This window comes from Nerophis ophidion, linkage group LG17 (assembly GCF_033978795.1).
Source record: "Nerophis ophidion isolate RoL-2023_Sa linkage group LG17, RoL_Noph_v1.0, whole genome shotgun sequence".
NCBI classification, from domain to species: Eukaryota; Metazoa; Chordata; class Actinopteri; order Syngnathiformes; family Syngnathidae; genus Nerophis; species Nerophis ophidion.
The window spans coordinates 33,393,339-33,419,182 of NC_084627.1; the positions used below are offsets into that span (position 1 = coordinate 33,393,339).

General features: G+C 39.5%; 1 protein-coding gene across 1 annotated transcript in view; it reads right to left on the reverse strand.

Moving 5' to 3' along the window:
* Nucleotides 1–18,632, reverse strand: part of tdgf1 (teratocarcinoma-derived growth factor 1) — a 30,382-nt gene extending 11,750 nt beyond the window's left edge. Inside the window, exons 1-5 of the mRNA XM_061877237.1 lie at nt 18,357–18,632; nt 18,223–18,287; nt 16,321–16,509; nt 10,216–10,330; nt 6,758–6,867 (exon numbers count right to left, since the gene is read on the reverse strand). Of these exons, the coding sequence (XP_061733221.1) occupies nt 6,758–6,867; nt 10,216–10,330; nt 16,321–16,509; nt 18,223–18,287; nt 18,357–18,370 (493 nt within the window). The 5' untranslated portion in view covers nt 18,371–18,632. The remainder of the gene's footprint in view (nt 1–6,757; nt 6,868–10,215; nt 10,331–16,320; nt 16,510–18,222; nt 18,288–18,356) is intronic.
* Between the last annotated feature and the right edge of the window lie 7,212 nt (nt 18,633–25,844).

Here is a 25,844-nt window from a genome sequence, read left to right on the forward strand (position 1 = left end):
AAAATCCAATCCGCACTTTGTTAGAACATTTAACAAAGTGGACCAAGCTATATTTCTAACAAAGACAAATCATTATTTCTTCTAGATTTTCCAGAATAAAAATTTTAAAAGAAATTCAAAAGACTTTGAAATAAGATTTAAATTTGATTCCACAGATTTTCTAGATTTGCCAGAATATTATTTTTGAATTTTAATCATAATAGGTTTGAAGAAATATTTCACAAATATTCTTCGTCGAAAAAAACAAAGCTAAAATGAAGAATCAAATTAAAATGTATTTATTATTCTTTACAATAAAAAACAAAAAATTGAACTTTGATTTAAAATGTCAGGAAAGAAAAGGAAGGAATTTAAAAGGTAAAAAGGTACATGTGTTTAAAAATCCTAAAATAATTTTTAAGGTTGCATTTTTTATCTAAAATTGTCTTTCTGAAAGTTATAAGAAGCAAAGTACAAAAATAAATGAATTTATTTAAACAAGTGAAGACCAAGTCTTTAAAATATTTTCTTGGATTTTCAAATTCTATTTGAGTGTTGTTTCTCTTAGAATTAAAAATGTCGAGCAAAGCGAGACCAGCTTGCTAGTAAATAAATACAATTCAAAAAATAGAGGCAGCTCACTGGTAAGTGCTGCTATTTGAGGCCAGCGGGCGACTCATCTGGTCCTTACGGGCGATCTGGTGCCCGCGGACACCGCGTTGGTGACCCCTGGTATATAGTATTATATAACTGGCAACATTTGAATTGCACTGTTTTACGAAGCAGATCTTTACACAATTTGGTTATTGCCTTTATGCTCTTTAGTGGTAATTTCATGTTTGACTTGAATAGTTATACAAACACTGAGTTCAAGCAAATATTCTTTCACACCTTGGTAAGTTTCTCAAAATCAGTTGACAAGCTACTGGTAACTCACAAACTACTGGGTGGAGACCCCGGTTTAATAGTTTGTAGTGTTAAACATCTATACTAAGTGACAAAAAACAAAATATAACGTTACTTAGGGTAATTATTGTACATTCCTGGGATTCAAATTGATGCGCCGGGGTGTACAAATTCCAAAAGGGAGCACGTCTTGCCAGAACACCGACCCTACCAACTTCTTAAATGTATTTTATTGATGACACCAAAGCTGTTGTTAAAGTACCGGTCGAGTTGAAAACAAGTTGACTCTATATGCTTACTTGTGTTTCATTGTAATCATTAAACCATATCCAATTGTATTTATAATCCGTAAAGTATGTGAAAATACTGTCTAAACACCATAAAATACCACAAATTCAGTCAGCCATTTATAATATTCCACTCCGAACGTCTTCAGTAAGTTCCATAGAGTGACATCACCGGAGTATCAGTTTAGTCATACTGGAAATATGCACAAATTAGACAGATAGGCGCTGTCTATCATTCACAATCTTTATGTCAGACATGGACACATATTTTTTTCTTTTTTATGCATTCTGAGTCATAAATAAATAAATACATTAATATTCCGTCCACAAGACGCTCTCAATAACGATCCAAAACACCTACTCAGTGGCCTAGTGGTTAGAGTGTACACCCTGAGATCTGGTAGGTTGTGAGTTCAAACCCCGGCCGAATCATACCAAAGACGATAAAAATGGGCCCCATTACCTCCTTGCTTGGCACTCAGCATCAAAAATTGGAATTAGGGATTAAATCACCAGAAATGATTCCCGGGCGTGGTACTGCTGCTGCCTACTGCTCCCCTCACCTCTCAGGGGGATGGGTTGATTGCAAAATTACACATTTTTACCACACCTAGTGTGTGTGTGACTATCATTGGTACTTTAAAGGCCTACTGAAACCCACTACTACCAACCACGCAGTCTGATAGTTTATATATCAATGATGAAATATTAACATTGCATCACATGCCAATACGGCCATTTTAGTTTACTAAATTGTAATTTAAAATTTCCCGCAAATTTTCCAGTTGAAAACATTGCGGTATGATGACGCGTGCGTTTGACGTCTCGCGTTTTAGCGGACATTTTTTTCCAGCCCGATCCAAGCTATAAGTAGTCTGCTTTAATAGCATAATTACAAAGTATTCTGGACATCTGTGTTGCTGAATCTTTTGCAATTTCTTCAATTAATAATGAAGAAGTCAAAGTAGAAAGATGGAAGTGGGAAGCTTTTAGCCTTTAGCCACACAAACACAGCCGGTGTTTCCTTGTTTAATATTCCCGAAGGTGAAGCTTTATAATAAATGATAAATGGGTTGTACTTGTATAGCGCCTTTCTACCTTCAAGGTACTCAAAGCGCTTTGAAACTACTTCCACATTTACCCATTCACACACACATTCACACACTGATGGAGGGAGCTGCCATGCAAGGCGCTAACCAGCACCCATCAGGAGCAAGGGTGAAGTCTCTTGTTCAGGACACAACGGACGTGACGAGGTTGGTACTAGGTGGGGATTGAACCAGGAACGCTCGGGTTGCGTACGGCCACTATCCCACTGCGCCACGCGTCCCTTTAGTATGGAACAGAGCGGTCAAGCGAACATGGATCCCGACCACATGTCAACCGGCAGGTTTCGGTGACAAAATTGTGGCAATAAATCGGCTCTTACCGTAGTTATGAGCGGAGCACACGTCCTCCTGCAGCTGCGGACTATTACCTCCTCCCACCGGAGACACTGGCCGTCACCACACCCGTGGCCACACCCCTCCGACTTTCAGGTACTATATAATCTCACTAAAACATTAGTAACACAATAGGCAGATAAGGTATTTTCCAGAATTATCCTAGTAAATGTGTCTAATAACATCTGAATCGCTCTCACTTTTCTTTTTTTTTCTAGTCCTTCACTCTCAATATCCTCATCCACGAATCTTTCATCCTCGCTAAAATTAATGGGGAAATTGTCGCTTTCTCGGTCCGAATCGGTCTAGCTGCTGGTGGCTATGATTGTAAACAATGTGAGGATGTGAGGAGCTCTAAAACCAGTGACATCACACGCGCATCGTCTGCTACTTCCGGTACGGGCAAGGCTTTTTTATTAGCGACCAAAAGTTGCAAAATGTATCGTTGATGTTCTCTATTAAATCCTTTCAGCAAAAATATGGCAATATCGCGAAATGATCAAGTATGACACATAGAATGGACCTGCTATCCCCGTTTGAATAAGAAAATCTCATTTCAGTAGGCCTTTAACTTAACTTAACTTAACTTAACTACATTACATATCATGACCTGACTATTAACCAAATATTACCGATGTTATTACGTATAAGCCCTAATGCAGACAAACTATTTTTAGCAGCACTTTACTGTGAGTGGCCAGCGATGTCCTGCTGCCCCCGCATCACCACGTCTCAGCTCGTCAAAGCTATTTTAGAATATAAAAAATGCCATTCATCAAAATTTTAGGAGGATTTAGCCTTGAATCTAGAGGTTGTTCATCTGTGACATTCAATTCATACCCGGAGATGGAGACAAACAGGGAGACGTTTCCTCGTTAAACCTTTGTAAGCATCATGATTGAAGATATGAACATCCTAACAGTCATCATCAATGTGAGAGCAGACATTGTACAGTAAGCTATTGTTATTATCATGTTTGTAGTTTGTATTTCTGGTTTAGCACTCAGCAATACTGCGACATGATGTTTGGAGTTTCACTAAAGCTGGATCTGTGTCGTAGTGCTTTTTAAAAGTGTAGCTCATCACTTTGTATTGAGGATCAACAATATAAGTTTCTGGATCAAAATTTTTCCTAAAGTAATTGCTATTGACTCTTATAAAGTCTGCATGATTTGCATTGTTGATGCTAGGGAAGGGATCTGTGGTTCTTACCTCTATGTCACTCAAACGAGAGACTGGCTAACTCATTATCTCTCAAAATGTCTCGGGAATATCCGTGAGTTTGATACTATTTTAATCATATCTATTTACTCCAGGGGTTTCAAACTCAATTCACCTGGGGGCCACTGGATGCAGAGTCTGAGTGAGGCTGGGCCGCAAGAAAAGATTTCTTAAATAAAATGTTGCATGCTGCTAAGCATGTTTGGTTGTATAATGACGTTTCAGATTGTATCCCTTGTGCACCGCAACGTTCTCTGTGCAAATAAGACACGTCGGGCTGCCCCTGTGCTCAACAAAGAAATATTGCATCCCCCTCTTTTCCTGGAATTGTCTTTGTTCACAACTATCCTTTCTCTTCACTGCAGGCTTTGAAAAAGACATGTTTGTGGTTGTGGAATATATTTGTAATTAGCCGATGCACAGAGAATAATGTTATTTCCACAATGTGTGTCGTTCCTCTTTTATAAGTACCGGGATAGCGAGCGCAAAAAAGTGACAGCTCCCAGAGTGTTATCCGGCGTCATATAAAAATATATGTAGTTTTCATCGTGTGATTAAATGCAAATTACACAATAAAAAAAACAAATAACGGTTTGAATTGGTCCAGGTTATCGGGGACTGTTATTACTGACGGACAGGTGTCGCGCTGTGACTGCAGCCAGGCACGTAAGAAAACCCTTGTCTCCATAGCAACATTTCTGTCACTTTTACTCATTTGCCGCTTTTCCACTAATGCAGGGGTAGGCAACCTAGAACGTTGAAACAGTCATTTTGCACCCAAATAACACAACGCTGTCAAGCGCCATTCATATAAAACTCGCAGGCCGCATTAACATTAAAATTTCATATTAAGGTGGGGCCGCAAAATAACGTCTAGCGGGCCGCAATTGGCTCACGGGCCGCATGTCTGAGACCCCTGATTTACTCGCTAACTTTGTAAGTCTTTCAGTGTTGTACATCAAATATATGTGATAATAGCTTCAATATAGAGGCAACTTGTTTTTCCATTCTACTGGTACTTTAAAGGGGAACATTATCACCAGACCTATGTAAGCGTCAATATATACCTTGATGGTGCAGAAAAAAGACCATCTATTTTTTTAACCGATTTCTGAACTCTAAATGGGTGAATTTTGGAGAATGAAACGCCTTTCTGTTTATTGCTCATGTGGTGATGACGTCAGAACGTGACGTCACCGAGGTAATACAGCCACCATTTTCATTTTCAACACATTACAAACACCGGGTCTCAGCTCTGTTATTTTCCGTTTTTTCGACTATTTTTTGGAACCTTGGAGACATCATGCCTCGTCGGTGTGTTGTCGGAGGGTGTAACAACACTAACAGGGAGGGATTCAAGTTGCACGAAGATGCGAAAGTGTCTGCCGCCAGACCCCCATTAAATGTACCGGAGTGTCTCCACATTTTACCGGCGATGCTAAGGCAGACATGACACAGACATGTATGGATAACCTGCAGATGCATTTGCAACGATAAAGTCAACGAAATCACAAAGGTGAGTTTTGTTGATGTTAACTTATGTGCTAATCAGACATATTTGGTCGCAGCGTGACTGCCAGCTAATCGATGCTAACATGCTACGCTAATCGATGCTAACATGCTATTTACCGGCGGTGCTAAGGCAGACATGGCACAGAAATGTATGGATAACCTGCAGATGCATTTGCAACGATAAAGTCAACGAAATCACAAAGGTGAGTTTTGTTGATGTTGACTGCCAGCTAATCGATGCTAACATGCTACGCTAATCGATGCTAACATGCTATTTACCGGCGGTGCTAAAGCAGACATGGCACAGAGATGTATGGATAACCTGCAGATGCATTTGCAACGATATTACGTTTCCTTCCACCAACATTTAATGCGAAAAAAACACTTACCAATCGACGGATTTAAGTTGCTCCAGTGTCAAGAGATGCGAAAATCCTGATCGTTTGGTCCGCACATTTTACCCGCGATGCTAACGCAGCTATTCGGCCATGCTATGGCTATTTATAGCGTCAATAGCTATTCGCTCAATAGCTTCAGTTTCTTCTTCAATACTTTCATACTCCAACCATCCGTTTCAATACATGCGTAATCTGTTGAAACGCTTAAACCGCTGAAATCCGAGTCTGAATCTGAGCTAATGTCGCTATATCTTGCTGTGGTATTCGCCGTTGTTTGTTTACATTTGCAGCACTGTATGACGTCACAGGGAAATGGATAGTCACATCGTAAATAGCGAAAATCAAGCACTTTAAAGCTTTTTTAGGGATATTCCGGGACCGGTAAAATTTTGAAAAAAAATTCAAAAAAATACAACAAGCCACTGTTTTTAACCCTTTTGAAATTGTTATAATGTTCCCCTTTAAACTATTGTAAGTCTTCAACAATAATGCCAACCATTTGTGAAAAAAAGAGTATTTGCCGCTTGCAGGGATTTCTTTATGGTAATCCAACTGTCAGGAAGACAAGGCTTTGATGCAAAGCAGAGTAAGGGTTTGTTTACCAAGGAGTGTCACCTTGTCAGACGGAGAAGGAGATTGGGCGTTTCCTGTTTTTTGTGTTTCGCTGCCCAACATGGTATAGAAAGACATGGTGTAGCTATGTAAATTTACCTGTACTGCGGGAGTTTCTGAGAATGATACCAGTCTTCTTTTTCTGCTGTAGTGGAATATTTTAGGGCAGGATCTTTGAGTGTTGAAATGCAAATGAGCGAGCCCTTCATACGGCCTTTTATGCTCAATGAGGCTTAACTGAGGAACACATTGATGGGCCTCTTTGTACATGCATCGCTCTCCCCTCAGCCACACAGAAATGCGTTTGAATAAACATAAAAACACTTGAGTGTGGAGATACCCTCACAAGATGCTGGTACGACGACAATGTGTAACCATGGGAACTTTCAGACATACATACCACAGTCGTTATGAAAGACGTGGGGGAAGCAGTGCAAGAAACCATAACCACAGCGGCAGTAGGAACAGCCCTTACGGACCCATTCACCATGCGGAATCAAACCACAGCGCCTACACAGACAGAGAAAAGACAATGTATGTGTTGGGCCACATAAAATCAGGCAGTCCTGGTTCTGTAACATATGCAACAAATATAACATGTATTTTGTTTCAAATGGGCATGATACATAATAAGTACATTTGATAGGTCGGAGGTGTCGTGTTGTCACTACTGCATGAGGATGAATGATGCAAATGTTGTTATTCTGCACCGACATGTAACTACAGTGGTAACTCGGGTTTCGTTAGTAGTCTGTTGAATAACACAAAACTGCACAAAAACCAAAGCCATTTTTTTCCTAATGGAAAATACAATACACATTTTTAAAAAGAATTGTTATAGTTTTACATGCAGAAAACAATGTGAAATTCATATACCGTATTTTTCGGACTATAAATCTGAGTTTTTTTTCATAATTTGGCCAGGAGTGCGACTTATACTCAGGAGCGACTTATGTGTGAAATTATTAACACATTACCGTAAAATATCAAATAATATTATTTAGCTCATTCACGTAAGAGACTAGACGTATAAGATTTTATTGGGATTTAGCGATTAGGAGTGACAGATTGTTTGGTAAACGTATAGCATGTTCTATATGTTATAGTTATTTGAATGACTCCTACCATAATATGTTACGTTAACATACCAGGCACCTTCTCAGTTGGTTATTAATGCCTCATATAACGTACACTTATTCAGCCTGTTGTTCACTATTCTTTATTTATTTTAAATTGCCTTTCAAATGTCTATTCTTGGTGTTGGGTTTTATCAAAACAAATTCCCCCAAAAATGTGACTAATACTCCAGTGCGACTTATATGTTTTTTTCCTTTTTTATTATGCATTTTCAGCAGGTGTGACTTATACTCCGGAGCGATTTATACTCTGTAATTATAAATTTACCTTCGACACAACTATTATCTAATATATATATAATATATATAACCGGGATCTTCAGCTCTCACTGGATCGGTTTGCAGCAGAGTGTGAAGCGACCGGAATGAGGAATCAGCACCTCCAAGTCCGAGTCCATGCTTCTCGCCCCGAAAAGGGTGAAGTGCCATCTCCGGGTTGGGGAGGAAGACCCTGCCCCAAGTGGAGGAGTTCAAGAACCTAGGAGTCTTGTTCACGAGTGGGGGAAGAGTGGATCGTGAGATCGACAGGCGGATCGGTGCGGCGTCTTCAGTAATACGGACGTTGTATCGATCCGTTGTGGTGAAGAAGGAGCTGAGCCGGAAGGCAAAGCTCTCAATTTACAGGTCGATCTACGTTCCCATCCTCACCTATGGTCATGAGCTTTGGGTACTGACCGAAAGGATAAGATCACGGGTACAAGCGACCGAAATGAGTTTCCTCCGCCGGGTGGCGGGGTTCTCCCTTAGAGATAGGGTGAGAAGCTCAGCCTTCCGGGAGGAACTCAAAGTAAAGCCGCTGCTCCTCCACATCGAGAGGAGCCAGATAAGGTGGCTCGGGCATCTGGTCAGGATGCCACCCAAACGCCTCCCTAGGGAATTGTTTAGGGCATGTCCAACCGGTAGGAGGCCACGGGGAAGACCCAGGACACTTTGGAAGACTATGTCTCCCGACTGGCCTGGGAACACCTCGGGATCCCCCGGGAAGAGCTAGACGAAGTGGCTGGGGAGAAGGAAGTCTGGGCTTCCCTGCTCAGGCTGCTGCCCCCGCGACCCGACCTCGGATAAGCGGAAGATGATGGATGGATAGATGGATGGATGGACAACTATTATCTTTATTAGTTAATTTAGTTTAGTCTTTATTTGAAGGGACAATGCACAGAAACATTAAACTCAAAGACAGATATGTTCTGTACCAGATTATAGCTAAATAGCTCATTTCCTTCTGCAGTCCCTGGCTACCTAAATTAAAGGGATACAAAAATCATGCAATAAAATTATGACAATAAAATCATACCATAGCAAGTAATCAAATTAAAAAAGTCATAAAATGCCCTTTCATGGACACATACTTAATATACAATACAACCACATCTAATTTACATCATCACACAGAGATAATATATGCTCTTGTTCACATCTGTCATCATTTGTAAAAACAACCAGGATTTTAACACACACACCTCACAATTTACAACAAAAAATCTGTCATGGATAAATATAGTACACATTAAGTTGATCTGCCAAACATAGTGCCCACCTTAGTGACCGTGTGAGCAGCTTTGATTGCTCCAAAGCCAATTTTTAACTTCAAATGTAAATTAAGAGTAATCTGTTAAACTTTTCAAGTTTGTTGTGAGGTCGTTCCATTCCTTTATGGCTTTTAATGAAAAGGCTGATTGTGCAAAATATGTTTTACATCTGGGTACGCTACACTGCCCCATGGTGGAGGCTAGTGTGTTTCTAGTTGTCACAGCAGATGTAAACTGGACAAAGTGCTTAAGTGGCGCTGGTTCAGTTTTATTTAGGGTTCGATGGGCCATTCGTATTGATGTTAATCTTTCAATGTTAGCTAAGTTTAACAATCTATATTTTTGGAGAACTAAACAGTGATTGTGATGTTGTGGTTTTCGGTCAAGAATTTTGAGCGATTGTTTGTGCAAAGTTTCCAATGGCCTCAGTGTAATTTTGCTTGCCTGCGACCAAGATGTTATACAATAATAAAAATGAGACATAATCATTGCATTAAAATAAGTTTGAGCTGCCTCCAGTGTTAATGAATTTCTGATACATTAGAACGTTTATATTTTGTATTGAAGACTCTGGCACATCTGTTTGATAAGTTTTTTTAAAGCCAAGTGTTGGGTCTAAAATGACACCCAGGTAACGATATTCACTTAAATGTTGTATTATTATTGACGCCTTATTGACAGAGAGGGCAATCCTTCTTTTTTTTTGCGATTCTGAACCAATATAACATTTTCAAGAATCTATTTTTAAAAATGTTTTTAGGCAATATCTGTGCTTACCAAAGAGGAGCTTTTGTAATCTATTGTGCAAAATGTTTAGTTGTAATTTACATACCAAGATAATATAATCTGATAATTGGTCGAAAAAAATGATCACTCCAAGAATCGGAATTGATGAATTGTGAGTTGTTGTAAGATTCATTCACATTATTACCTTTAACTTTCCTCAACTGATTCAAAATCCTTCCAACCAAAACTCATTCAAAACATTCAGGCAATGTTGTTCCACTTTTAAATAACTACATTTCCAACATTCACAAACAATCTCTACAATTGCCTCGTCCAGTTAAGAAGAAAAATAACATGTCTTATCTGCAAACACGCGTTTCAGCTACAAGACCATTGAAGGCTGTCAGGCGTCTCCAAATGTGAAGGTAAACGCGGTGTAATGGGGCGCTGTGTTGTTTTTGTGTTACCTGATGCGCTGGTTGTACTCACAGCTCCTGCCGGTAAAGAAAGGAGGACAAGCACAGAAGCTGCCCAGAATACAAGTCCCCCCATTCTTACAACAGCTTCGGCTCTGCTCGGCACCTAGGAGGTGAAGGAAAAGAACATAAATATATAATAAACAGTTTTTCCACTGAGGGGCATACACATTTTATGGATAAAACAGTCAACGCATGCTTTTGTAGGTTTTTGGTGATTGGCCAAAAATGTCTGAATTAGTGGCAGCTTTTTCAGAAAGTTGCGACAAAAGTTGCAATGTTTTGGGGCGTTTTTTTTTTTTCAAGAACATTGAATCCATTTTTTAATTTGTTGTCAATGTTTTCAGCTTTTCTTGTAACCTTAACCAATCAATCAATCAATCTTTATTTATATAGCCCAAATCACAAATGTCTCAAAGGACTGTACAAACCACTACGACTACGACATCCTTGGAAGAACCCACATAAGGGCAAGGAAAACTCACACCCAGTGGGCAAGGAGAATTCACACCCAGTGGGACGCCAGTGACAATGATGACTATGAGAAACCTTGTTGAGGACCTCAAATGTGGGCAACCCCCCCCCTCCCCCTCTAGGGGACAGAAAGCTATGGATGTCGAGCGAGTATAACATGATATTGTGAAAGTTCAATCCATAGTGGATCCAACACAGCCGCGAGAGTTCAGTTCAAAGCAGATCCAAGACAGTAGCGAGAGTCCCGTCCACAGAAAACCATCCCAAGCGGAGTCGGATCAGCATTGTAGAGATGTCCCCAACCGATACACAGGCGAGCGGTCCATCCTGGGTCCCGACTCTGAACAGCCAGTACTTCATCCATGGTCATCGGACCGGACCCCCTCCACAAGGGAGGGGGGGACACAGGAGAAAAAGAAAAGAAGCGGCAGATCAACTGGTCTAAAAAGAAGGTCTATTCAAAGGCTAGAGTATACAAATGAGTTTTAAGGTGAGACTTAAATGCTTCTTCTGAGGTAACATCTCAAACTGTTACCGGGAGGGCTTTCCAGAGTACTGGAGCCCGAACGGAAAACGCTCTATAGCCCGCTGACTTTTTCTGGGCTTTAGGAATCACTAATAAGCAGGAGTCTTTTGAACGCAGATTTCTTGCCGGGACATATGGTACAATACAATCGGCAAGATAGGATGGAGCTCGGCCGTGTAGTATTTTATATGTAAGTAGTAAAACCTTAAAGTCACATCTTAAGTGCACAGGAAGCCAGTGCAGGTGAGCCAGTACAGGCGTAATATGATCAAACTTTCTTCTTCTTGTCAAAAGTCTAGCAGCCGCATTTTGTACCAACTGTAATCGTTTAATGCTAGACTTGGGGAGACCCGAAAAAAATACGTTACTGTAATCGAGACGAGACGTAACAAATGCATGGATAACCTAAACAAAACATATTATTTCAACAAGAATTGGAAAATAAGTTACTGTATTGATGTTTTACTCGTTTTATACCAGACAGACTTAAAAGTAGACATTAGATGGCATATATTTAGTGTAAAATTACTGTACTGTTTTAATTAAATATAACTAATAATAGTAATAATTAATTATAATAACAGAAAGAAACACCATTGTCTACTTTAAAATGATGTGCCCATATCAAACATTCATTTATATACCAACAAATGTATTCCTGCACATTAGGAACATTTGTAAACTGTTAAAGCCCTACTGAAATGAGATTTTCTTATTCAAACGGGGATAGCAGGTCCATTCTATGTGTCATACTTGATCATTTTGCGATATTGCCATATTTTTGCTGAAAGGATTTAGAAGAGAACATCGACGATAAAGTTCGCAAGAGAAATGCCCTGTCTCTACCGGAAGTCGCAGACGATGACGTCGCATGTTTGATGGCTCGTCACATATTCACATTGTTTTTAATGGGAGCTTCCAACAAAAAGTGCTATTCGGACCGAGAAAACGACAATTTCCCCCTTTATTTGAGCGAGGATGAAAGATTCGTGTTTGAGGATATTGATAGCGAAGGACTAGAAAAAAAAAAAAAAAAACGCGATTGCATTGGGACATTTTTGGATGTTTTTAGACACATTTACTAGGATAATTCTGAGAAATCCCTTATCTTTCTATTGTGTTGCTAGTGTTTTAGTGAGTTTAATAGTACCTGATAGTCGGAGGTGTGTGTTGACGCGCAGTGTCTCAGGGGAGTCGACAGCAGCTGTGGACGGCACAAGCTCTGCTTTTCTCCGGTAAGAACGGACTTTTTAACCACAATTTTCTCACCGAAACCTGCTGGTTGACATGTGGTCGGGATCCATGTTCTCTTGACCGCGCTTTGATCCATTGGAAAGTTTCACCTCCAGGAATTTTAAACAAGGAATCACTGTGTGTTTGTGTGGCTAAAGGCTAAAGCTTCCCAACTTCATCTTTCTACTGTGACTTCTCCAATATTAATTGAACAAATTGCAAAAGATTCAGCAACACAGATGTCCGAAAAACTGTATAATTATGCCGTTAAAGCAGACGACTTTTAGCTGTGTGTGTGCGCAGTGCTCATACTTCCTAAAAACCTGTGACGTCTTGCGTACACGTCAACATTACACGACGTTTCGAAGACGAAACTCCCGGGAAATTTAAAATTGTAATTTAGTAAACTAAAAAGGCTGTATTGGCATGTGTTGCAATGTTAATATTTCATCATTGATATATAAACTATCAGACTGCGTGGTCGGTAGTAGTGGGTTTCAGTAGGCCTTTAAAAGTGACACAGAGTGTTTGTTCGCTGGTAAAAAAGAGACAATGACAAATAATAATCACACTTTAAAACGTTGCTCATGTTAAGGTGGCATCTTTGTTAGGTCAGCATGGCAAATGAAAATATGTTCTTACTTTGGATACATAAATGTTGAACACACTAACTCAGTGGTTCTTAACCTGGGTTCAATCGAACCTTAGCGGTTCGGAGAGTCGGCTTCAGGGGTTTGGCGGAGCCTCCGCCGCGGAGGATCAAGACACATCGCTGTATTATGGATACCCCAAAAAAAATGTTCTTTGTTATTTCCCATCGTATTTGCAGGTGTGTAGTTTGTTGTGAGTTCATGCATTGTGTTGGTTTTGTTCTTTGAACAAGGTGATGTTCATGTACGGTTCATTTTGTGCACCAGTAAAAAGAATTGTAACATATAACTTAAAAAAAAACATTTTATTTTTCACTAAAGAAGGATTCGGTGAATGTGCATATGAAACTTGTGGGTTTCAGCACCTCCAACAAGGTTAAGAACCACTGCACTAACTGTATGGATAAATTCTCAGGGCATTCAGTCGATCGAAACACCTTAATATAAAAATTTAATGTTAGCGGGGCCCGCCAGTTTTAAATTAATGCCGTTTGACAACATCACACTTTCCAACCCTCCCAAACTTTCGGGGAGACTCCCGAATTTCAGAGCAACTATTCTCGCAAATGTCTGTTGATTTTTGCCCTTCGACATTAATACGAGCGTGCTTTGAAGGCACTACCTTTACCGCCCTCCACAACATGCACAAATATCTAACACAGCCCAGCCACGAGTCGAAAGTGGCTTCCATAGACACACTTAGACGACAGCAACGCATACATGTTCAACACCCATACAGGTTACACTGAGAGTTGTGTTATAAACAACTTTAACAATCTTACTAATATGCACCACACTGTGAACTCACACCAAACAAGAATGAGAAACACATTTCTGGAGAACATCCTCACTGTAACACAACATAAACACAACAGAACAAATACCCAGAATCCCATACATCCCTAACTCTTCCGGGCTACATTATACACCCCCGTGCGTTGGTTGAGGTGGGCGGGGGAGGGGGGAGCGGGGTTTCGTGCTAGCGGGGGTGTATAATGTAGCCCGGAACAGTTAGGGGTGCATGGGATTCTGTGTATTTGTTCTGTTGTGTTTATGTTGTGTTAAAATGCAGATGTTGTCCCAAAATGTGTTTGTCATTTTTGTTTGGCGTTGGTTCACGGTGTGGCGCATATAAGTAAGAGTGTTAAAGTTGTTTATATCCCAAGTCTCAGTGTAACCTTTATGGCTGTTGAGTAACTATGCCTTGCAGTCACTGTAGTGTATCAACAGAAATTGCATACTACATGTGACCGGCTGGAACGTAGGTAGCATTGTGTAAAAGCGGGTGCGACGACAAGTTTTAGAGGACTATAAGAGCTTTGCCATCTGGAAACGCCCTCTGTTTTATCGACTAGGTGAAAATCGGAGAATATTGGCCCCGGCTGATTTCTGAGAGAGGCATTAAACTCCGGAAATATCTCGGGATAATCGGTGGGGTCGGAAATTATTCAGCTGAGCCACATTAGAGTGATCAAAGAGCCGCATGTGGCTCCGGAGCCGCGGGTTTCCGACCCCTGGTCTAAAGCTATGCGGGAGAACAACAATTGTGCCATTGGAGCAAAAAAATTGCCGTTACTGCTTTGTCTACAAAAGAAACAAACATAACTTTTGATTGGATAGGTAACGTTTGTCTTTGAGTGCTGCTCAGAGACTAATTATTCTCGCAAAATTGAGTCTGATTGGCCAAAATGTGCAGGGAAGTTGTCGGATTTGGACAAAGTTGCGAGGGCACACATTATTTTGCGGGGATTGATTGAATTGGCGCAATTGCAAAACCATGAACTCCTAGAGCACGGGTGTCAAACTCTGGCCCGCGGTAATTTCATTTGGCCCTTGAGGCAATATCTAATTAACATTAGAGCTGGCCCACCAGTCTTATACAACGGTGGTTCCGCTGTAACACCGTATTCACCGCTAATATTCATACTTGCCAACCTTCCCAATTTTCTCGGGAGACTTCCGAAGTTCAGTGCCCGCCCCGAAAATCACCCGGGACAACCATTCTTCCGAATTTCAACCGGGACAACGATATTGGCGGCGGGCCTTAAGGGCATTCTCTTTAGTGTTTTCTACAACCTGTCGTCACATACGCTTTTCCTCCATACAAACAGCGTGCCGGTCAGTCAGATAATATTTATGGCTTTTACACACACATAAGTGAATGCAAGTCATACTTGGTCAACAGCCATACAAGTCACACTGAGGATGGCCGTAGAAACAACTTTAACACTGTTACAAATATGCGCCACACTGTGAACCCACACCAAACAAGAATGACAAACACATTTCGGGAGAACATCCGCACCGTAACACAACATAAACACAACAGAAGAAATACCCAGAACCCCTTGCACCCCACTAAGGTTTCTGGGGCGCTACAATATACACCCACGCTACCACCAAACCCCACTCCCTAGCTTGTTCAATATTCAATGCAAAACCTGTTTGGGTCCTCTTAAAAGGTTAATTTGTTCAACCTTGGCCCGCGGCTTTGTTCAGTTTTAAATTTTGGTCCACTCTGTATTTGAGTTTGACACCCCTGTCCTAGAGGGACTGATAAAAGATGTTAAAAGCAATCCAATATCAGTCAATATATGTCCAGGGGGGGATCAAGGGTGATGGGTCAAATGCAGAGAATAATTTCGCCACACCTTGTGTGTGTGTGTGACTTTAACTTTCACTATCAGAACAAAATATATTCGCTTCGTTATTGCTGACAAGACAAATTATATAAAAATGCTGAGTTAAGTACATTTTTACAATTACAAAAATGGCCTCCATGCTGCATTTTGGACACCCTGCTCTATCTGCTTTCTGTTACAGTTCCTAAATTCATGTAAGTTTACACTACAGATCACAAAACAGGATCAAGACACTGTTAAAAGTTCAGATTTTTCTAGGGTCCCAGTCTGTGTGGTGGCAGCACAACTGTAATCTGTGACGAAAAGCATTCAACCATCCGACGGCACATTCCTGCTGCGCCTCTGCTTTGCATCAGCAGACAAACGCAAATGGTCTGAACAAACGTCTGAAAGTAACAGAAATGCACTAAAACTAACACAGAACCGTACTTAAACATTTTTTTCGAGTTTTTGTGCCAAAAACCTACAGAATTTCCATACAATGAAATACTTACATGGTCTGTTTAACTTCATTTTCCCTTTCTTTGAACTTTTAACAAACATGAAGAAAAGAAAGCATACTATTACTTACTGTTGGTGAGGCCGACGAAGGGCATGACGGCACTGGCATCACGGTGTTTACGGTCTGCGTTATTTGGCGAGTTCACCTGGGTAAACTGATCTAACAAGTCCTGAGAGGGCTGCTGTGAGTTTCCCTCGGAGGAGGACAACAAAGGGAATGCAGGAGTCTGGCCTTTGATGCAGCCGTCTGCCTCGCACCCTGAAAAGAAAATCACATTCAAATTTCATCCACCCTTCCATTTTCTACCGCTTGCCCCTTTCGGGGAAGCGGGGGATGCTGGCATGTTAAGCGAAATTGTATGAAACCATAATGTTTTGAATCGGAAATGTACTGCAGGGGTGCAAAGAAGTTGGCAAAATGTTGAGTCTAGTAAAGCAAAACTGACATGATGTATTTGGTCAGTGATAAGCCCTTTATTCAAATGCAAAGCACTTCACAGTACATTGTGGGCTTTCCAGAAAGGCTGCCATACTGACGAGCAGGTTTTAATATTTACCGATACAGTTATTGTGTTTTCAAAAAGGTAGAAATTAATGTTTAACCAATAGTGGGTTTTGGTAGTCACTTTGAAGATAGAGTAAATAACACATTTATACAATGTCCTCTACGGTGGACTTGAGGATTCACTGCTACTTTGTTATTAAAATACAACAAAATGCAAAAATACTGTATAATGTTGTGTACCCGAGAAGAACAACTGCTTCTTGTGGTATATATTCCTAACATGACTGACACACCCAACTTAATACAGCATATCTAATTAAAGTATTAGAGCAGTGGTTCTTAACCACGGTTCGATCGAACCCTAAGGGTTCGGTGAGTTGGCCTCAGGGGTTCGGCGGAGCCTCTATCGCGGAGGTCAAGATACACCCGACTCATCGTATAAATAAAAACCTCTCCCTCATGTTCTTTCTAATTTTCCTTCTGATTTGCAGGTGTGTAGTTTGTTGTGAGCTCATGCACTGTGTTGGTTTTGTTCTTTGAACAAGGTGATGATCATGCACAGTTCATTGTGTGCACCAGTAAAAAGACATACAACTTTGTCTTGAATTTGAAAAACATTTTTATTATATAAAGAAGGGTTTTGTGAATGCGCATATGAAACCGGTGGGGTTCAGTACCTCCAACAAGGTTAAAAACCACTGTATTAGAGTATACCATTGTCCAATGCAGAGGACGTTGCATGGAAAACAAAATACATTTTCCTGAAATTGTATTTTTCCTGGTCTCAGGAGGTTAAATGTAAATGTGTGCCTCAATTACTAGACTATTGTAAAGAAAATGTTAATATATTTTTAGGAGTTCAATTCACATTAAGAGATTTGCTGATTTGAGCCCAAACCATTTTTTTAAATACTTAAAAAAATTATCTTGTTTTATTATTGTATTATTTTTAAGCTGCTCGACATCCATTGCTTTCGGTCCCCTAGAGGGGGGGGTGCCCACATTTGAGGTCCTCCCCAAGGTTTCTCATAGTCATCATTGTCACTGGCGTCCCACTGGGTGTGAGTTTTCCTTGCCCTTATGTGGGTTCTTCCGAGGATGTCGTAGTGGTTTGTACAGTACTTTGAGACATTTGTGATTTAGGGCTATATAAATAAACATTGATTGATTGATTGATGGATAATCATCAAAATTATAAGAAATTACCGAAATACAGGCAATAGTTCACTGCGTGTGTGTAGTCAATCTGCAATGAAGTAGTTTCACTTCTTGAATCTGACTGCTGGAGTAAATTCATTGTTTACAGTTATTTTCATTTTTGAGATGCACCTTTTTTTGCTGAAATATCAACTGGAAGATGGATGATATCAAGGATTAGTTCTACTATCGTGCATTTGTAATTGTTTTAAAACGGTTTTTTTAACTAAAACAGGAACAATGCATGCAGAAAATGTAAATGGTCCTGACCTGAAGTAGGGTTGGCATCAGATTCATGCAGACACATCAAAGCCAGAAACACGACCTTTAAAACCCTACAAACGGGCAAAAAAGGTAATTAAAAAAGTAACTATTTTGTTACAATCATTTAAGTCCCTACTCACCTGTGCATGAGCATCGTTGTAGTTTTAAAATGGAAAAAAAAAAAAAGAAAAGTAAAATCCACTAAACGGCGGTTGCTACTCCAAAGAAATGGAAAAGGCAGAGCGAAAAAGTTCCATGTAAAAGAGAGGAATAATTTATCTTATGTTGTCCTGAAAAGTGTTTTCTGTTCCGTGGTCTTGTCTGTTGTGTTGTTGGATCATCCAGGTGCCTCCTGCAGGTGGGATGGCCCCGCAAGTCCCGCCCACTGAGCCTCCCGCTGTCTGTCATGGCGCAATCAACAAAAAACGCCAGTAATTCATGTATATAGTGCTAAGATTGAGACAACATAACACGGGATGAAATGTATCCTATGTGTAGTCAAACACGTTTTTCAAGTGTTTCTTTTTTTAAAATAGATTGTCGTAGAGGTATGTAGGTTACTGTATGACATCCGTTTTGGAATATTATAGAATGAGGGCGTTGTCAGACACTGCCATCTACTGGCGTATTTTTGTCAGTGTAAATTGACTTTGTGGAGACGGTATATTGAAAAACATGCATTAAAACAGGGGTCGGGAACCTTTTTGGCTGGGAGAGTCATCCAATCAATTTTCTACCGCTTATTCCCTTTTGGGGTTGGTGCCTATCTCAGCTACATCGGGAAGAAGGCGGGGTACACCCTGGACAAGTCACCACCTTATCGCAGGGCCAACACAGATAGACAGACAACATTCACACTCACATGCACACACTAGGGCCAATTTAGTATTGCCAATCAACCTATCCCCAGGTGCATGTCTTTGGAAGTGAAAGCCAAATATTTTAAAGGCCTACTGAAACCCACTACTACCCACCACGCAGTCTGATAGTTTATATATCAATGATGAAATATTAACATTGCAACACATGCAAATATGGCTTTTTAGTTTAATACATTGCAATTTTAAATTTCGCGGGATTTTCTTGTTGAAAACATCGCGGAATGATGACGTGTACGCGTGACGTCACGGACTGTTAGGAAATATTAGCGCTGCGCACACACACAGCTAAAAGTCGTCTGCTTTAACCGCATAATTACACAGTATTTTGGACATCTGTGTTGTTGATTCTTTTGCAATTTGTTCAATTAATAATGGAGAAGTCAAAGTAGAAAGATGGAGGTGGGAAGCTTTAACCTTTAGCCACACAAACACACGGGGATTCCTTGTTTAAAATTTTCGGAGGTGAAGCTTTCCTATGGATCAGAGCGGTCAAGCGGACACAGCAGTTTTCGGTGAGAAATTTGTGGTAAAAAGTCGCCACTTACCGGAGATCAGCTGAGCTTGTGCGTCCATAATGCTGCCGTCGACTTCCATCATACACTGGCCTCAAGACACCCGTGGATACACGCTTCTGACTATCAGGTACTATTAAACTCACTAAAACACTAGCAACACAATAAAAAGATAAGGGATTTCCCAGAATTATCCTAGTAAATGTGTCTAAAAATATCTGAATCCGTCCCAATGCAATCGCCTTTTTTTTTTTTTTACCTTGATTATTATTTTTATTTTTTTTCTAGCCCTTCGCTATCAATATCCTCAAACACAAACTTTCATCCTCGCTCAAATTAATGGGGAAATTGTCGTTTTGTCGGTCCATATAGCTCTTTTTGTTGTAGGCCTCCATTAGAAACAATGTGAGGATGTGAGGAGCTCTCAACAGGTGACGTCATCGTCTGCGACTTCCGGTAAAGGCAGGGCTTTTCTGTTAGCGACAAAAAGTTGCGCACTTTATCGTAGATGTTCTCTACTAAATCCTTTCAGCAAAAATATGTCAATATCGCGAAATGATCAAGTATGACACATAGAATGGACCTGCTATCCCCGTTTAAATAAGAAAATCTCATTTCAGTAGGCCTTTAAAATGTGTTTCCGTGAGAGCCATATAATATTTTTTAAAACCAACATTTTTAAAGTATAATAAGTCTCTTGTTTTTTTTTAATAAGATGTTTATTCTGAAGCTAACCAATAATAAATAAAACACTTCTTACCATTAATGCGACTTCTTGAACTGGTGTGGTATAAATCGGTTGGATGGATTAAAATCCATGGCAATGTTTTATATTTTGAATGTTATTTTTAACACTGTGATTATGTTAAAATAAATATGTATATATTATCACACAATTTGACACTGAAATTAGTGTCAATTGTGCTGAAGTGGTATTTTTTTTGCCTGTGCAAAGCCGGCAATCCAAAAGTCTGCAAGCCTGCCTGGTATCAGTGTCTGTGTCCAGGAATGGCCTGCTGCCGCAGACAGAGCGGAGACATGGCGATATCACCAGCATCAACACATTTGCATTTTTGTATAAACAAAGAAAAAGAAACATCGGCTGTGTCTCGGTGTTAAAGACAACTGCAATACACCACTTTCCACCAACAGCGTTGTTTTTTATAGTCTCCAATATTAAATGAACAAATTGCAAAAGATTCATCAACACAGATGTCCAAAATACTGTGTAATTATGCGATTAAAACAGACGACTTTTAGTCGGTAGTGGTGCAGCTGCTAATATTTCCTGACAGTCAGTGACGTCACACGTACACGTCATCATTCCGCGACATTTTCAACAAGGAACTCGCGGGAAATTTAAAATTGCAATTTAGTAAACAAAAAAGGCCGTATTGGCATGTGTTGCAATGTTAATATTTCATCATTGATATATAAACTATCAGACTGCGTGGTCGGTAGTAGTGGGTTTCAGTAGGCCTTTAATAGATGTCATCTGTGTTTGAACCTGACAGATTACCAGCGGATATATTCATTTTTTATCGTGTTAAGCAATGTCAGCTAAAATTAATCTGAGAGCCAGATGCAGTCATCAAAAGAGCCATTTTTGGCTCGAGAGCCATAGGTTCCCTATCCCTGCAGTAAACAATTTAATTCACACATTAGTAGTGCTTTGCTTGCGGTATAGGGAGCAATTTAATTTATAATGGTGGAATTTGACCAGATTAACCCATAAGAAGGCTTCATGTATGTTAAAGTGTGTCCTCCATTGCTAAATTGTGGAGTGCCACAGGCTACTGTACTGTAAACTATCTCATTTTCAAAAGTGTGTTTTTGTCATAAATCTCATAATAACTGCAATTAAAAGCTTGGGTGTCAAGTATAATTCATTTCTTCTTAATGTATTTATTGAATGAATTCACAGAAAACTAGCTAGGAAAATATCCCGAGCAGGCGTCTATCAATCAATCAATCAATGTTTATTTATATAGCCCTAAATCACAAGTGTCTCAAACCACAACGACATCCTCGGTAGGGCCCACATAAGGGCAAGGAAAAACTCACCCCAGTGGGACGTCGACCATGACGACTATCACGCCTATGGTTCATGTTTTGTTTTGGTCATGCTATGTTTAGGTTTTTGGACATTTTAGTTCTGTTTTGCATTTCCTTGTTTGTCTTACCATGCCAACTGATTTAGTTTTCTGTCATGTCTGATCATGATTTCTGTATGGCCACATTACCCTGACCATCCCCAATCTTATCTGTTCTCAAAGCTAAGCAGTGTCTGACCTGGTTAGTACTTGGATGGGAGACTGCCTAGGAATACCAGGTGATTTGGACTCTAAGTTCCTTTTTTTTTCACTCCCTGTTTTGTTACCAGGACAACCAATCAGTTCACCTGTCCTGTCTCACACCTGTTTTCACTTATCATGTTCATTATTTAAGCCACTGTTACCAGTTAGTCAGTCTGGCAACATCACCTCATTCACGCCCTCGATTATCTGCTTCATGCCTTGCAATGCTGTCCATTTTGTCCACGTAAGTTTTTGTTATTCATGCCACTGCGCAAGTGTTTTTGTTTCATGTTTGTAGTTTATAGCCTTTGTGCTAGTCTTTTGTTTCATAGCCCAGTTTTTTGTACCGCCATTGTGCGCGCTTTTTGTTGGTTCCTGTTTTTAGTTTTAGTGGTAAAATAAAGATGTCTTTACCTTCACGTTGTTTCCACTCCATTCGCTTTGACCTCGGGAAAACAAACCAAGACCAAGTTCAAGCCTGACAATGACTATGAGTTTAGCATATTGAATGTGTCTTAAAATGGCAAAAATGCTAATAAGACACTGTTTCAATATTTTTACCTTAATATATTTAATTTGCTTTTTTTTTTTACAGTGTCAAGTTGAATTACTTTTAGATCAGAAGTACATTCAGCATGAACAATGTATTTCATCTCAATTAAAAACTAAAACATTAAATTGTTCTATGAAAGGTCGCCTCTGACTAAATTGGATCCCCGGTTTTTCTACTATTTGGCACAAACTTGAATTTAATTGATGCATGTCCTGGACTACGACAATTTCGAATAGAATAGAATAGATCTTTATTGTCATTGTACATTGTACAACGAAATTGTATGCACACTAATTTAGTGCAAAATCCTACATAAGAACATAGATAAATAGATAAAAATACATAAAAATACCAAGCATACAGCTCACGTGCACAGTCATTATTGTCATCTTGTGTTCAGCGACACTATTGCTCTCGGGTAAAAAGTGTTTTTAAAGCGGTTTGTCCGGCATTTTATTGTCCTGTATCTCCTGCCTGAGGGCATCAGTTCAAAATGTCCAGGGTGAGATGGGTCCTTTATGATGTTTTGGGCCTTTTTGAGCCACCTGGCACTGTACAGTTCATCTAGGGAGGGGAGAGAGCAGCCAGTGATCTTCAAGGCAGTTTTTATGACCCTCTGTTTAATGGGGAAGAAATAGTTTTGTGTTTAAAGTAAAAAATTTAACAAAACTAAAATGCATTCGTACCACAGGATTCAAAGCCAGTACATCATAGAAGACAGGTGAATGTACACGATACGCCATGGGGGATGGTGACACTTGAAAGAGAAATTTACTTTTCTATTTGTATCAGTGAAGGAGCAGAAAGGGGCCAGCAATACAATTTCATTACGTCGTTCATTAATGGACATTTTACATGCAATATGGGGCCCCACACAGATCTCGGGACCCTACGCGTATTGCGTGATTTGTGTAAAGAGTGACGGCCTCGCTTCCCCGTGTTATTTGCTTGTTAACTTTACTTTAAATGACCATGAAGACTATTTTTTTACTGCAATGTTTAACTTTCGTGATGAACATGTGAATAGTTTTATTCACACAAGCAGCCTATCCTGTCTCAACCCCCGATCCACCATTTCCCCCTGAGCAGAGGGCCACAGTCAGGGGGAAATGGGTATTTCACAATCTGTGCAGCATCACAATGCAGTCTGATCTCATGCTAATACACAGCGGGGACACCAACAGCAGGAAAGTGAAAAGCCAACATCTGCATGTGAAAGCCCTCAGCCATGGGAGGACAGCAAAGAAAGAAATTGAAATGCATGTTAAGTTGCAAGTGAAAGTGAAAGTCAGTGTGAGGAGTCCGTGCACACACATTTCAATCTTGTACACTATTCCAGTGTTTTTCAACCTTTTTTGAGCCAAGGCACATTTTTTGCTTTGAAAAAATGCAGAGGCACAACACCAGCAGAAATCCTTAAACTAAACTCAATTGACAGTAAAAAGTCGTTGTCGCAATTGTTGGATATAACTTTAAAGGCCTACTGAAATGATATTTTCTTATTCAAATGGGGATAGCAGGTCCATTCTATGTGTCATACTTGATCATTTTGCGATATTGCCATGTTTTTGCTGAAAGGATTTAGTAGAGAACATCCACGATAAAGTTCGCCACTTTCGGTGCTAAGAGAAAAGCCCAGCCTCTACCGGAAGTCGCAGACGATGACGTCACATGTTTGATGGCTCCTCACATATTCACATTGTTTTTAATGGGAGCCTCCAACAAAAAGTGCTCTTCGGACCGAGAAAACGACAATTTCCCCCTTTATTTGAGCGAGGATGAAAGATTCGTGTTTGAGGATATTGATAGCGAAGGACTAGAAAAAAAAAAAAAAAACGCGATTGCATTGCAAATATTCTCAAACATTGTAGCTCAGGAGTGTCAAACATATGGGCCGCGAACAGGCTTTATCCGGCCCGTGAGAAAACAGAGAAAACCATCTCAAGTTCTGTATAAATAAATAAATGATAAACGGGTTGTACTTGTGTAGCGCTTTTCTACCTTCAAGGTACTCAAAGCGCTTTGAAACTACTTCCACATTTACCCATTCACACACTGATGGAGGGAGCTGCCATGCAAGGCACTAACCAGCACCCAACAGGAGCAAGGGTGAAGAGTCTTGCTCACGACACAACGGACGTGACGATGTTGGTACTAGGTGGGGATTGAACCAAGGACATTTGGGCTGCGCACAGCCACTATACCACTGCGCCACGCCGTCCCTCTATATCAGGGGTCACCAACCTTTTTGAAACCAAGAGCTACTTCTTGGGTACTGATTAATGCGAATGGCAACCAGTTTGATACACACTTAAATAAATTGCCAGAAATAGCCAATTTGATCAATTTACCTTTAATAAATAAATCTACATATATTTAAAAAAAAGGGTATTTCTGTCTGTCATTCCGTCATACATTTTTTTTCCTTTTACAGAAGGTTATTTTTGTAGAGAATAAATGATGAAGAAAACACATGATTGAACGGTTTAAAAGAAGGGAAAAAGCGAAAAAAAATGAAAATTAAATTTCGAAACATAGTTTATCTTCAATTTCGATTCAAAATTCAACCGAAAAAAATTAAGAGAAAAACTAGCTAATTTGAATCTTTTTGAAAAAATAAAAAAAAAGAATGTATGGAACATCATTACAGATTTTTACTGATAAAGATTCATTTTAAAACAGGTTAAAATCCAATCTGCACTTTGTTAGAATATATAACAAATTGGACCAAGCTATATTTCTAACAAAGACAAATCATTATTTCGTCTAGATTTTCCTGAAGAAAAATTTTAAAAGAAATCTAAAAGACTTTGAAATCTGATTTAAATTTGATTCTACAGATTTTCTAGATTAGCCAGGATATATATATATTTATTTTTTGATTTTAATCATAAGTTTGAAGAAATATTTCACAAATATTCTTCGTCAAAAAAACAGAAGCTAAAATGAAGAATTAAATTAACATGTATTCATTATTCTTTACAATAATAATTATAAAAAAAATAATACTTGAACATTGATTTAAATTGTCAGGAAAGAAGAGGAAGGAATTTAAAAGGTAAAAAGGTATATGAGTTTTTAAAATCCGAAAATTTTTAAGGTTGTATTTTTTCTCTAAAATTGTCTTTCTGAAAATTATAAGAATCAAATAAAAAAATAAAAAATATTTAAACAAGTGAAGACCAAGTCTTTAAAATATTTTCTTCGATTTTCAAATTCAATTTGAGTGTTGTCTCTCTTAGAATTAACAATGTCGAGCAAAGCGAGACCAGCTTGCTAGTAAATAAATAAAATTCACAAAATAGAGGCAGCTCACTGGTAAGTGCTGCTATTTGAGGTATTTTTAGAACAGGCCAGCGGGCGACTCATCTGGTCTTTACGGGCT